The sequence below is a fragment of the Lycium ferocissimum genome, chromosome 3, assembly GCF_029784015.1.
Source record: "Lycium ferocissimum isolate CSIRO_LF1 chromosome 3, AGI_CSIRO_Lferr_CH_V1, whole genome shotgun sequence".
In the NCBI taxonomy this organism is placed as follows: domain Eukaryota; kingdom Viridiplantae; phylum Streptophyta; class Magnoliopsida; order Solanales; family Solanaceae; genus Lycium; species Lycium ferocissimum.
In genome coordinates this window covers 8372218-8384439 of record NC_081344.1, presented here as the reverse complement: position 1 = coordinate 8384439, position 12222 = coordinate 8372218, and the positions used below count along the sequence as shown (strand labels likewise).

The window sequence follows — 12222 nt, the reverse complement described above, 5'->3', positions numbered from 1 at the left end:
GTGAAGGGTAAAATAAGAAGAAGAAGAATTTTTTTTCCTTGATATGTTAATGTCGATAAGTAAAAGTAAAGAGAGGGAGTGACTTTTATCCCCGTTTTCCTTTATTGTCAATACTTTACTTATTTACTCTCCTTGGCAAAATTTCTCGATTGTTGTTTCTTTACATTTATAAAATGTATTACTTTATATTTTCATCTCAGAATTAAAATTTGATGATTAATGATATAACATATATCTTTCTAATTTTGATTTCTTTGTAACAATTTGTTTTATCTATAATTGTTAATATAAACAATTATAATATATTTTATAGTTAATTTAATAAAAATATTTTATTAGTTTTGCTTTTAAAAAATCCAATATATACAACAATGGTTCTTATGTTTGGATCTGAACAGTTACTTAATTAAAATGGATATCAACTTGTCGGTATACATATAAAATATTAAAGAATTTAAAAGAAAAAATTTAGAATCAAAATATTAATTTTCCCCATATTCTTACTAATTTTCTTTTACATCGATGAACAACTTTCATTGTCATGATAATGAGAAAAAAGTTCGACTCTTTCCATCTCAAAGACACAATTGCATCAACTCCATTTTTTAATTATAACTAAAGTGATGGTACATAAAATACATTCTGTATATGTTGCTATATATAATAACAATTAAAATATTTTTAAAATTTATTTTCAAAATACAAATACGACGCTAATCAAAGTCAAGTGAATAGACGTATTTCGGCCGTGTGATGTATTGCTAGTCTTTTTTAGTAGGCGTTTGGACATGCGATTTCATCTCATGAGATGAAATCATGAGATTTTCCTTTTTATTGAACTAAAATTTGATCAATTGATGTTGTATTTTTTAGAAAGGCCTTCTAGTAGCGTATTAATTTTATTATGAACTATGATTTACTTATTTGGTAAGATTGTATAAGAATTGAGAAAATTTTGATGATCTTCACAACTTGCGGGGTTTTTATGTTTATAAAAAAAATGCAACTTAAGAAATTTAAATTACATGTCCAAATATAATTTCATCTCATAATTTCATATCATGAGATGAAATCTTGTCCAAAGCGCTCCTTAGTGTAAACATCAACAAGGAAAGCAATTAGTACTATATTATTTATTACGTAATATTTTTTAATCAAATAGTACATCAACAACTCAAATTTATTTTTCACACTTGTTACTTATTACTTTACCTACTGAGTATCAGCCAAAACACACATTTATCCATAAATGTTTTTCTAAAACCAAAACAAATCACCTTTTTTTTTCTGAATTGTCAGTAAGATCGAAAGGATAAAATGCCTGTAAGAGTGGTGGAAGCTTCTTCCCAGCCTTCCCAGCCTTCAGGTAATCACTACTTGCAATAATTTTCTCATATTTGATTAAAATTATCTTTATCTTTTATATCTACTCTGTATTCTGAATCGAAGTTGCAAGTTTTGTTATATTTATTGATATAGAAATTGAGATTTTTAATATTTAGGGCTTGATTTAATCAGCCCAATGTTGGTTTATTTATTTATTTATTAACATTGAGAATCAGACAAATTTAGCATTTTTTCCGTCTGTTTTTTCATTAAAAATACTCTTTTTAAGGATGTGGGCCATTTTGCCCAATTCAGTGGTTTAAGATTCTTGGCAAGTGTAATTTGCTTGTGAATCGAATTGAATTTCTTCAGTTTATGATTGCAGTATATTTAACTTTCATAGAGTTAGTATTTAGTACTCCCTGCGTCCATTTTTGCTTGTCCTTGTTTGACTTGGCACACCCCGTAAGGCGCAATAAATAAAATGATACTTTTACTATATCACCCCTTATTGTTGTAAATCATCTGAATAATTGAAATTAATCAGACATACTTTAAAAGTTGTGCAGCTACTGATAATTCACTGAAGTTTCCAACCCAATAACTAATAATAAGGGTAAAATAGGTATGAAATGGGAAATTATCTTCTGATTTTCCAAACTGGACAAGTAAAAGTAGACATCCATTTTTAGTATACTGGACAAGTAAAAGTAAAAATGGACAGGGGGAGTATTGACTAAACTGTTGTATCTTTTATGGCGTCGAATTATGTGGTTACAACAATAACAACATAGCCAGTGAAATCTCACAAAGTGGGTCTGGAGAGGGTAGAGTGTACGCAGACCTTACCCCTATCTTGGCAGGTAGAGAGGTTGTTTCCGGTAGACCCTCGGCACCAGGGGCGGATACTCTATGTAGATATATAGAAAATATTAAAATTTTGGTATAAAATAATAAATAGCACCCAAGAAGCAATAAAAGATCTTGGTGCTTTGGTTAAAAGCTGGTAGGCTTTAGGCTAAGCCATGGAGGAGCAGAGTTCGAATCCTACTCAAAGCAATATACTTTTTGTTGATTTTAAGGTGAGCACCCAGGACCATTGAATCTTGGGTCCGCCACTGCTCGGCTCAAGAACAAGCAATTTAAAACAGCATATATAAAAGAATCCAAGACAAAGAACAAGCAATTTAAAACAGTATATGTGATTGTGTGTACTAATTAGTAAATAGTTGCTGCATGACTCAAATGCTCCTTTTTCTTTCAACTACAAAGGTGGAACTTCAGGAAATACTTTGCCTGCAGCCTGTACTCTTCTAAGTGTCGGACAGGTGAACTTCTGCTCTCATTTTGACCTTCTGTTTCTATCATTTTATTCTTCGCAAATGCATTTCCCGTTGATTTACATGGTGTTATACTTGTATAAATGACATCCTGCAATAGGCCACTTCTTTTCTTAACCTTCCAACATAACTTGAATTCAGTTGGTTTTCATTAGACAAGTCTTGTAAGTTTTTCCTGTCTAGACACTAGTTTTTGCTTAAAATTGTTTGTCTAACATTCCCGCTAGTGTTAGTCCAACATTCCATTGAACTTAAAATTGTTTGTCTAGCATTCCCAATAGTGTTAGTCCAACATTCCATTGAACTTAAAATTGTTTGTCTAACATTTCGTGATTTGTATGAAGCTGTTGCTTGAAGCCTCAGCATTGGGCCGTTTGACTTGAAGATGATTATTTTAAACTTAAATCCTTTTGAACTTACACGTGACGAGGTTCTGCATATTTCACCGATTTTCCTTAACACCATGCAAGGTTTGCCAGTTTGTATCATATCCAAATTGTATAAGATGAAAATGATCAGAATGTTACTGCCTAACCTCTTGGTAGACTGAGAGTACTCATGCTTGTTTTGGTTGAAATCTAACTTCAGTAAGCATCAGTGAGCTTCACCTTTCATTTTTTGAAGCTTGTTACCCTAAAGTGAATTAGTAGCCTACACACCTTGTTCTTTTCCTAGCTTCATGTAGCCATATCAAAGTCACCTTCCACGAGAACATTATGGGCATCCATCTGATAGATCCACTGATCAAGTGCTGCAAGGGGACATACTTCTCACTGTCATGTTTTGGCTAATCATGGAAAGGGCATCACGGTGGTTCAATCCTTCCTTGATTGTACCTTTTGGCTACTAGTCTAGCCGTGACGTGTTACAACTTACAGTTTATGGTTGTTCAGCTTGTCAAACAAGTGAGAAATGTCATCATTTCTCACTGCATTCTTTGTTCCAGGCATTTTCTGGGACTCAGAACGTCTCAAGTCAGCAAAAAGATGAAGCTTGGCGAGTAAATGTTCGAATTCAGGGTTGTGACCTTGATCATGGATATCTCTGTGGTACAATGGAAGCTCTTAATGTTCCTATGGCAGATACACCAGTAAGAAACCTTTGCTTTTACTTCTGCAGTTATATCTCTTATAAGTGAAATCAAAATTCTGCTTCACACAATTTAATATTCTTTTTCTTTTTAATGTTATTTTCTTGTTAGGGCTTTTCAGTCTTTTCTTCAACACGTGTTTGTTGAACTATGAAAATACATGAGTTTGGTTCAGTGCTCAAATTTATCTCTTATCTTACCTTGAACCTCATTCTTCTCTTTTTCACCTTTAACAATCAAGTAATTACCTAGTTCTCACTTCTTAAAAAACAAAATAAAATTAACATAACCTAATTCTCCTTACACTTTAGCTGTAAACTGGCAACACGGAATCTTTAAGTTTTGTTACTTGAAGCTGGGTCTCTGCGTCTGTCCTTTAGAACTTTTTCCTTCTGCTATTAGCCTTAAACAATCAAGTAGTTACCTAGTTCTCAATATATCCTAGTAGAGCTGCTGTAGCAGGTTCGTTTCCATTGAGAATAAACTTACTCACTGTGGAAGTTATTCGTCAAGTTGTGATCAGTCTTCAGCTTGTAACTGAAACTTTATCTTCTACGATTCGTCTCTTTTGGTAAAAAGAATGTTAACCAATATGTTCCAAGTGCTCTGTTATATCTCTATCATGGGCCAACCTCCAAAATGTAGTATAACACCAGTTCTTTGTGGTATTGCCAGGTAGTTACTTTCTGGGAAGGGGAAATTGTTGATACCAAGAACTATACTTTCTTCACTGGCAAATGGGGCGCCATGTATGCTCTTTTCCTCCTCTTTCCACATTGACCAATTCTCATTCCAAATGGTTTGCCTAATTTAGAAAAAAAGAAGTTTATCTAATCGGTTTGGTTTTATGATCAGATCAGAAGATGACATAAAGCACTGGACCAAGTTTCCATCGTTTTCACCCCTTTTGGTAAGCAGTCAAAGCTACTCCCTTAAATGTAGATATTCAGTCATCTTGATCTTTTCTGCCCTTTTCAGAGCCAAGTGGAGGTTGATGGCGGTAAATCACTGGACTTGAGTAACTACCCATACATATTCATGGTAACATGTCTTCTTCTTCTTGTTTTTTTTTGAAACTGGTTACTGTGGTAACATGTCTTCTCTTACTGATTTATATGGTAAGGGAGCTTGATTGTAGGCTCATGATGTGTTACCGTTCTGACTTTGGCTGTGCAGAGATGGAAAGAACAATACTTTGTGAATGTTGGAACAGACTGTGGGTTAACAATAGCTGGTTTCTACTACGTTTGCTTCTCCTGTAGTGATGGCTCCATCAATGGCTTCTATTACGATCCTAATAGCAGGTACCGTCTTTTACCAAGCCCTCTCTTTAAGTTTTTCCCATTCTTACGGATTACCTATTTTGTGCTCATGAACCTTGCCCATCTATTTTGACCTTCATGCTTAAAAACTTCTATACTTACTGAAGTTGATGAGGATGTGATTGAATTTTATTTTGGCAGCCCTTTTCAGAAGTTGGAGCTGAAATCCACAAATGAAGGAAGATTAGGTTTCAGTTGTTCCTCATATGAGTTGCAGTGAACCATGTTAGGTGTGTCTTAGAGAAGGTCGGTTGATATTAGCTCGCCCCAAAACTTTGATATATTATTTCTAGGTCTTCCATCAATGGTTTCAATATGCACATTAGACGCTTCGCAGTTGAGATAGAGGTTCCAAAATGGAACAGAGGTCCTGATTTAGTTGTCACGGGTCAAGTAGATGAAGTAAAGTTTAATAATGAGTTGAGTCCTAGTGACAGTAGTCATTTTGATTTGAGATTTGTTTTAGTGAATATCCTTATTATCAACTTCTATCTCGTTTTTCTCTGGAAGACTCATCTTTGATTCACTGGATCACCTTGTTTTGATCTTCTTCTTTTTCTTTTCGGTGGAATCATTAAAACAAATGTGAGTACTACTGCACTAACTTCTGGATCTATTATGCACCGCTAATTATTGGATGGTGTTGATTTGCATTTGGCACTCTAATGTAATAGTATATTTGTGATGCAAAGGACTATAAACCAAGACAATATATAAGGATCTAAGGAATTGCAAACCACTGCTATGAAGCTCAGTTAAGGTAAGTGGTAGGCTTGAAAGAGTAAGCTTTGCGTAGTTTGATAATAATAATAATGTAGTTTTGAACTTACTTTGTATTGCTATCAAATGCTTAGATGTCTTTCGACTAGATTTGCCCCTGAATTTAGTGACTTAATTCAAAACAAGGAACTGTTTGACTTAAATACATGAATCTTCCACTCATGGACATTCTTGATAGGACACGAAAGACATTGTCGTGGTAATCCAATAGTATATGTTTTCTCTTTATCATTTGCTCGTCTTTGTTCCTTCAAGTTCTTCCTCTATTCCTATCCAGCAAGCCAATGGATTCCACTCGATCATATTTTGACTGTTAATACGATATAAAAGGACAATTATTACAAAGCGGATTACAACTTACCCTGTGCCATTGCACTTTTACCACTAGACCAAAGATTTACGGTCTCTCTACTCCGTCCCTCCTTTTTATTTCCTATTTCTTTTTCTTATGTATATTTTACTCACAAGTAGGCGCTGGTCGGAATTGATAGATTCCAATCTAACTTCTAGCTACTGTGAAAGTTATGTATAGATTCACACTTAAAGCAGCCAAAGAAAATCTTCCTTGTCAAGAATCATATTCTTTTAGTATTAAAGATCATTTCTTTTAGAATATCATTTTGGGTAATAGAAGACAGTTCCTTATCATGTCTGGATATAAATATTATAGTTGGAGGCAAAGCCATGCCTCCCTTTTCCTTTACAAAGTTAAGATTGCTTCCACTACACACCAGTATAAAAGATTAAAACCATCTTCTCTTTAGAATAAAATAATAATCCTGTTTCTACTTTCGTCTAATTTGCTCTCTTTTTTTTATTTTTAAGTAGAATAGTGTAAAATGATTATTTATGGTTTTCCTTCTTTTTACATTTATCATTGTTAAAAGAAGCAAACATAAAGAAGTACAACGGGATAATCAGAGAATTGTGAATATGTTGAAATTATTTAATCCCATTTCAGCTTCAACCTGATTGTGATTAGCCCAAGCAGCTAAATATTTTCAATCAATTACGTTTCAATCTCAAATTAATTCGGAAGTTTGTTATACTAATCCTTTTGGTGTCCACTCTGCTCCATTTAATCTTTCGATATTCAAGCGATTAATAATTTATCATGAACCAGTATGCAACCTGATAAATCTTTTCTTTGACTTAATTCACAATTAAATAAAGTACATTACACGAAACCTAATAAATCTTTTGTTTCACTTAATACCCAATTAAATGAAGTAGGTCACATTAGCCAACATTAACTTTAAAGAACATCTTGAAAAAATCTGCTTGATTAGTAAATGATATTCAAACATATCATGACTCATCTTGAACTGTAAAGCACTTGAGCATTTTCTTCAAAGTTTAACCATGTGAACTTATATTTTTCCACTGCCATTTAAAAGAGTACTGCAGTGGAAGTCCTCCATTTGAAGCAATGCAAATATGCCTTGTCTTTCCAAAGAAAAAGTTAACAGCGTTTAAGGTATATACATCGTCAGTTAAGAAATTTTTATATTATCAGGTTACATTATCTATCTGCAGTAGAAGTATAACATTAAAACAATACCAAATATCTTTATTTTTAAAACTAAATCTCACATTTTAAAGGACTAAATCTCACATTGTAGATATCCTTTGAATGACCTGATAGTGCAAAATATACTTTATACTAACGGTGTTATATAACTTAAACTCAAATTTAAAACTCAAAACAACATATTAAAAATTTTAAAGAATAAAAAACTAAAAAGAAAAAGAGGCAAAAAGAAAGCACACAAGCACTTACCCGCGAAAGGGGAATGTTGTCTACTAAGAAAATTTGTACTTTAAAACCTTGAGTCCTTGTCCAGAACTGATCATTCTCACTCACTACTTACTAGAGCCAATTTCTAGTCATACACTAACAAAATGCTTATTTCACCTTACCTTTTCCATATTTTGCTCTGCATATTTCTCTTCCTTTCTAGCAGTACTGGTAGTTCTCTAACTTTAACTCATTTTCTCTAGTTGTCTTTAGTCAGGGGCGGAACTAGAGAGAAAACTGTGTTTTTCATGTGACTGTCATCAGTAGCTTTGGTCAAAACCTATGGAGTATTTCATGTTATAAACATCACTTAATATGTAGTAGTAGTATTTATTTATCCAGAATCTAGTAAGCTGCCCTTTTTTAGAATTCATAACTCATACACTCAAAATTCTGGCTTCGCATAAGTATGTAGTGAAGAAGTAATAAAATGAATCTGACTAATTTTATCACTCTTTCATGTGACTGCAGAGGGAACACAAGTCATTTTGGTGAACAACTGCAAGGAAAGCATATGGCCCGGGATTCAGGGCGGTGCAGGGCAGACTACACTAAAAGATGGAGGGTTTCACCTCAACAGTGGCGAGCAAATAGTCCTCGACATGCCTGACAAGTGGTCGGGGAGGATATGGGGGAGACAGAACTGCCATTTTGACGAAAATGGTAAAGGAAAATGTGATACTGGCAATTGTGGTGACCAGTTACAGTGCCAGGGGCTAGGAGGTGAGCCCCCAGCTACTGTAGTGGAAATGACACTAGGCTCATCGACTTCGCCCTTACATTTCTACGATGTAAGCTTAGTCGATGGATTCAACTTGCCAGTGTCGATGAAGCCTGTGGGAGGGGGCGTTGGATGTGGGGTCGCACAGTGTGAAGTTGATTTAAACGTATGTTGTCCGTCAGCACTGGAAGTGAAGTCCGGAGATAAGGTTGTCGGGTGTAAGAGTGCTTGTTTGGCTATACAATCACCAAAGTACTGCTGCACAGGACAATATGCAGATCCTAAAACTTGCAAGCCAACTGTTTTTGCACATCTATTTAAGGCTATTTGCCCCAAGGCTTATAGTTATGCATTTGATGATTCTTCTAGCCTTTACACATGTAGGGCCCCGCGATATCTCGTAACTTTCTGTCCTCCTAAGTGAGAGGTTTATGTATTTTCCCCTGCAATTTAGGATATGATTGAAGAGTCACTTCCATCCTATTAAGGGCAGTATTTTGTCTAGCTTTATGTTTATTCAGTTTTAATGGTAAAAGAAGTTAAAAGGCTCATGAAGAACAATCCTAGCCCTGCTTACTGGCGTGATATTTCTATATACTGAAAAACAAATTAACAAAAACTCAATCCTGAAATTAGCTGCATCCAAACAATACCTTACTTGAGACTTAACAGTTGAAAACAAAATGGAAGGAAGAAAAATCAAAAAGAAATGGGAAGTTTTTGAGAATATAATTAAGTGTGCTTTCTCTAACAGTTTAAGCTTTTAGATGAGATGGTCACGCACTCAATAGAAATCAATGCCAAATATTGAAGTGAAATAATGGGCAGGAAAGACTATGCCTCTAATTTACAGAGGTAAAAACATTTTCTGCCACGAAACTCCAACTAAGAACAAGAACTTACCGTTACAACAACAACATACCCAGTGGAATCGCACAATGTGGGGTCCGGGGAGGGTAAAGTGTACGCAGACCTTACCCCCAAGGTGGGGTAGGGAGGTTGTTTCCGAAAGACCCTCAACAAGAACTTACCGTTGGTGATGTCAATTGATCTCAACATGCTCATGTAGGTCATCGACATTTGTGAGATCATGATGAAGCCAGGAGAAAAAGTAACTAGAAATCTGAATAATCGCAACATACACAACAGCCAAACAAACAAAAACAGATGGTATAAAAAATCCAGCACCTACAGTATCTTGAGAAGTTACCCTGAACCTCCAACACTAGCATTAATGTCAATGGTTTGCATGACAAGAGTTATATTCTTCAGACAAATTTAGCCTAATGGGTAAGAGGAACAGAATTTAAATAGTGGCCTCAAATAAGGCCATTTGTGCAAACGTCCTTTCTGAAACACAACTGTATGAAAACGGATATCGAAACATTTTTTTGCGTGGATTGGCCTTCTTTTGGGGTGTTCTTTAATTTTTGGTCCTGAAATTGCTATGGTCTTTAATTTTTGGCCTTCTCTTAAAAAGTGGCCGAAAATACTCCGAGGTTCTGGGTTCGAACCCCCGCTCAGTAAAAAAAAATTAAAAAAAAATCGCAAGGTAAGGCTTTTGCCAAAAGTCTGCCGTCTCCGACATTAGTTCTATGTAACTTCGCCCGAATAGGCATAGGTTTCCTTGCGAAATTATTATTATTTTTTACTCTGCTGGATTTTGAACCCAGAACCTCGGGGTATTTTCGGCCACCTTTTTAAACTAGGACAAAAATTAAAGACCGGCGAATTGAGGGACAAAAATTAAAGACCAGTTCGTATGAAGGACAATCGTGCAAATTTCCCATATTGAAACAATAGTTTAGCCCACCAACAATCAGGGCCAAACTGTGACGTTGAGACGTCAACCCATAATTACAAGGTAATTCATGTATGAGGCCCTTTCTATTGTTGGTGGGTAATACTTGTGTCTCTTTCATCAATATCTATCCCTCCGTGATAATTGTCGTCAAAGTTATTTCATGTTTCATTTTACCTAATGTCACTCTTTATTTAAACTCAACGATTCTACAAGTGGCTGAGCAGCTTATTGTCCTCCTCCTTATAAACTTAACGCCTATTTTGGAATTTCAGACAAATTTATACGTGATATGTTGTACTTCGCACTAAGAGAAGTGAGAAGTGTTGTCAATGATAAGTTACTAAGAGCAAAAACAACAAAGCGTTTTGAAATTATTTTCGACGTATATCTTGTGTGCAGGGGAAGGATATCCACATCTTTTGCCTTCGAGCCAATTTCTAACATGCGTGAGTCACTCTCTTTTACTAGCTCTTTACAAACCTAATAAAGAATGATTTATTATAAAGTGAAAAGAAAAGTTATTCTTAATCAATGAGGATGCTTCCTTCTAAAATACACTTTTATTTCTCCAACACAATATTAGACAAGTGCAAAAACCAAATATCATTAGAGATGGTGACAATCCTTAAAAACTGTTTGTTTCCTCTTTGCTCTTGCTTAATTCTTCTCGAGTTAAATGAGTATAGTTATTAGTAATTTGCACGATTCCCTTATTCGGGGGTCGTCTTTAATTTTTACCCCTCAAATTGGTGGTCTTTAGTTTTTGTTTTTTTGCTAAACACCCCTTGGTTTTGGGTTCGAACTCCCGCTCAATCAAAAATTAAAAAAAAAATAAAAAATCGCAAGGTAGAGTTTGGATTCGTAAAGGCAGAGTTTTGCCTCAAAATGAGGTAGAGTTTGACTGGATACTCTACCTTTTCAGACAGAGTTTTTGACTGCAAATTCTATTTAAGACAGAGTTTTGCTTTCAGGCATTAGGCAAAACTCTGCCTTACCTTATGCCTTAAGGCAAAAAAAAAAAAAAAAAAAGTTTTACTCAGTTGGAATTTTACAAAACTCTGTCTTAAGGCCTAACTTTTTCCCGAATAGGCTTAGTTTCTTGAAATTCGCATTCCTAATTCTTTTTTTTTTTTCCTGCGAAGTCGATTCAAACTCTCAAAACCTCATATTAGGCGAAGGACAAAAATTAAAGACCAGTGACTTTGAAGGGCAATCCGCACAAAAAAAAAATGTTCCTACATTGCACGTGAGAAACTTCTAACTCATTGCATGAATCTTTGTTGCACACTTTTGCAAAGTTTGACGCCATTTATAAGGATCGTATATATGGTATAAAGGATATTTTAGTCTTAATGTAATAAATTTTTAAAATCGTATCATTAAACAGATTAAAAAATTTAATTTTATTCAGAGAATAAGTTTTCAAAAAAGGACAAAAAAAAAAGGGATAAGGCATCATTCTACCGCACTAGTAGCGTTTTTTCTACTTACACACCTTACCTAATGTTTGTCCTATCCACCCCTAAACTATTTAAAACGTAATATTTTACCCCACTCGATGTGGCAAAGGAGAGTGTGTTTATTTCCCTTTGAGAGAGTGAGAAACATAAAAAAGCGAAAACTTAATTTTTTCTTAAAAATTTGTATTTTCTTAAAATATGAATATAAATATAGTTTTTCACATTTTAAAAAAATAATTAATTTTTTTCAAAATTTTATAAAAAATCAGTTTTTTTTTTCAAATTTTGACAAGAAAACACTTTTCCGGATTTTTTTTGAAAAATAAAAGTGTCCTAAGAAAATGAAATCATGAAAATCAAGATCTTTTAAGACATTTTAAAAAAATAATCAAGCTTTCCATATTATTAACAAATCCATTTTTCCATATTTTAAAGAAAAATCAGTTTTTTAATTCGCATTTTTTCGCTTTTTTTTTTTTTTTTTTTAAACGGGTTTTAAAAAAAAAAAATTTAAAAGAAAAATCGTTTTTTAATTCGCGTTTTCGTTTTTTTTTTTTTTTTTTTTTTAAAAGGGTTTTAAA

At 34.1% G+C, this 12222-nt stretch overlaps 2 protein-coding genes across 2 annotated transcripts; both read left to right on the top strand.

Annotated features, from left to right (window-relative positions):
- The first annotated feature begins 1208 nt into the window (after window positions 1-1208).
- LOC132049574 (uncharacterized) lies at window positions 1209-5609 on the top strand. The gene is made up of 8 exons (XM_059440437.1): window positions 1209-1366; window positions 2599-2654; window positions 3613-3756; window positions 4432-4505; window positions 4612-4666; window positions 4735-4797; window positions 4933-5060; window positions 5220-5609. Exons 1-8 carry the CDS (start codon window positions 1318-1320, stop codon window positions 5296-5298), a joined length of 648 nt encoding a protein of 215 aa, XP_059296420.1. The 5' UTR covers window positions 1209-1317; the 3' UTR covers window positions 5299-5609.
- A 2050-nt stretch (window positions 5610-7659) lies between these two features.
- Window positions 7660-8938, top strand: LOC132049573 (thaumatin-like protein). Its single transcript, XM_059440436.1, has 2 exons — window positions 7660-7827; window positions 8128-8938. The coding sequence occupies exons 1-2, from the start codon at window positions 7761-7763 to the stop codon at window positions 8799-8801; spliced, it is 741 nt and encodes a 246-aa protein (XP_059296419.1). The 5' UTR covers window positions 7660-7760; the 3' UTR covers window positions 8802-8938.
- Window positions 8939-12222: the final 3284 nt, after the last annotated feature.

What these genes read in the sequence shown, in the direction of transcription:
- LOC132049574 (XM_059440437.1), top strand. Translation starts at nt 1,318, where the DNA reads ATGCCTGTAAGAGTGGTGGAAGCTTCTTCCCAGCCTTCCCAGCCTTCA. An exon ending in ACTGGCAAATGGGGCGCCAT is followed by an intron (nt 4,506 to 4,611) that starts GTATGCTCTTTT and finishes TTTTATGATCAG; the next exon opens with ATCAGAAGATGACATAAAGC. An exon ending in CATCGTTTTCACCCCTTTTG is followed by an intron (nt 4,667 to 4,734) that starts GTAAGCAGTCAA and finishes TGCCCTTTTCAG; the next exon opens with AGCCAAGTGGAGGTTGATGG.
- LOC132049573 (XM_059440436.1), top strand. Translation starts at nt 7,761, where the DNA reads ATGCTTATTTCACCTTACCTTTTCCATATTTTGCTCTGCATATTTCTC. An exon ending in CTTCCTTTCTAGCAGTACTG is followed by an intron (nt 7,828 to 8,127) that starts GTAGTTCTCTAA and finishes ATGTGACTGCAG; the next exon opens with AGGGAACACAAGTCATTTTG.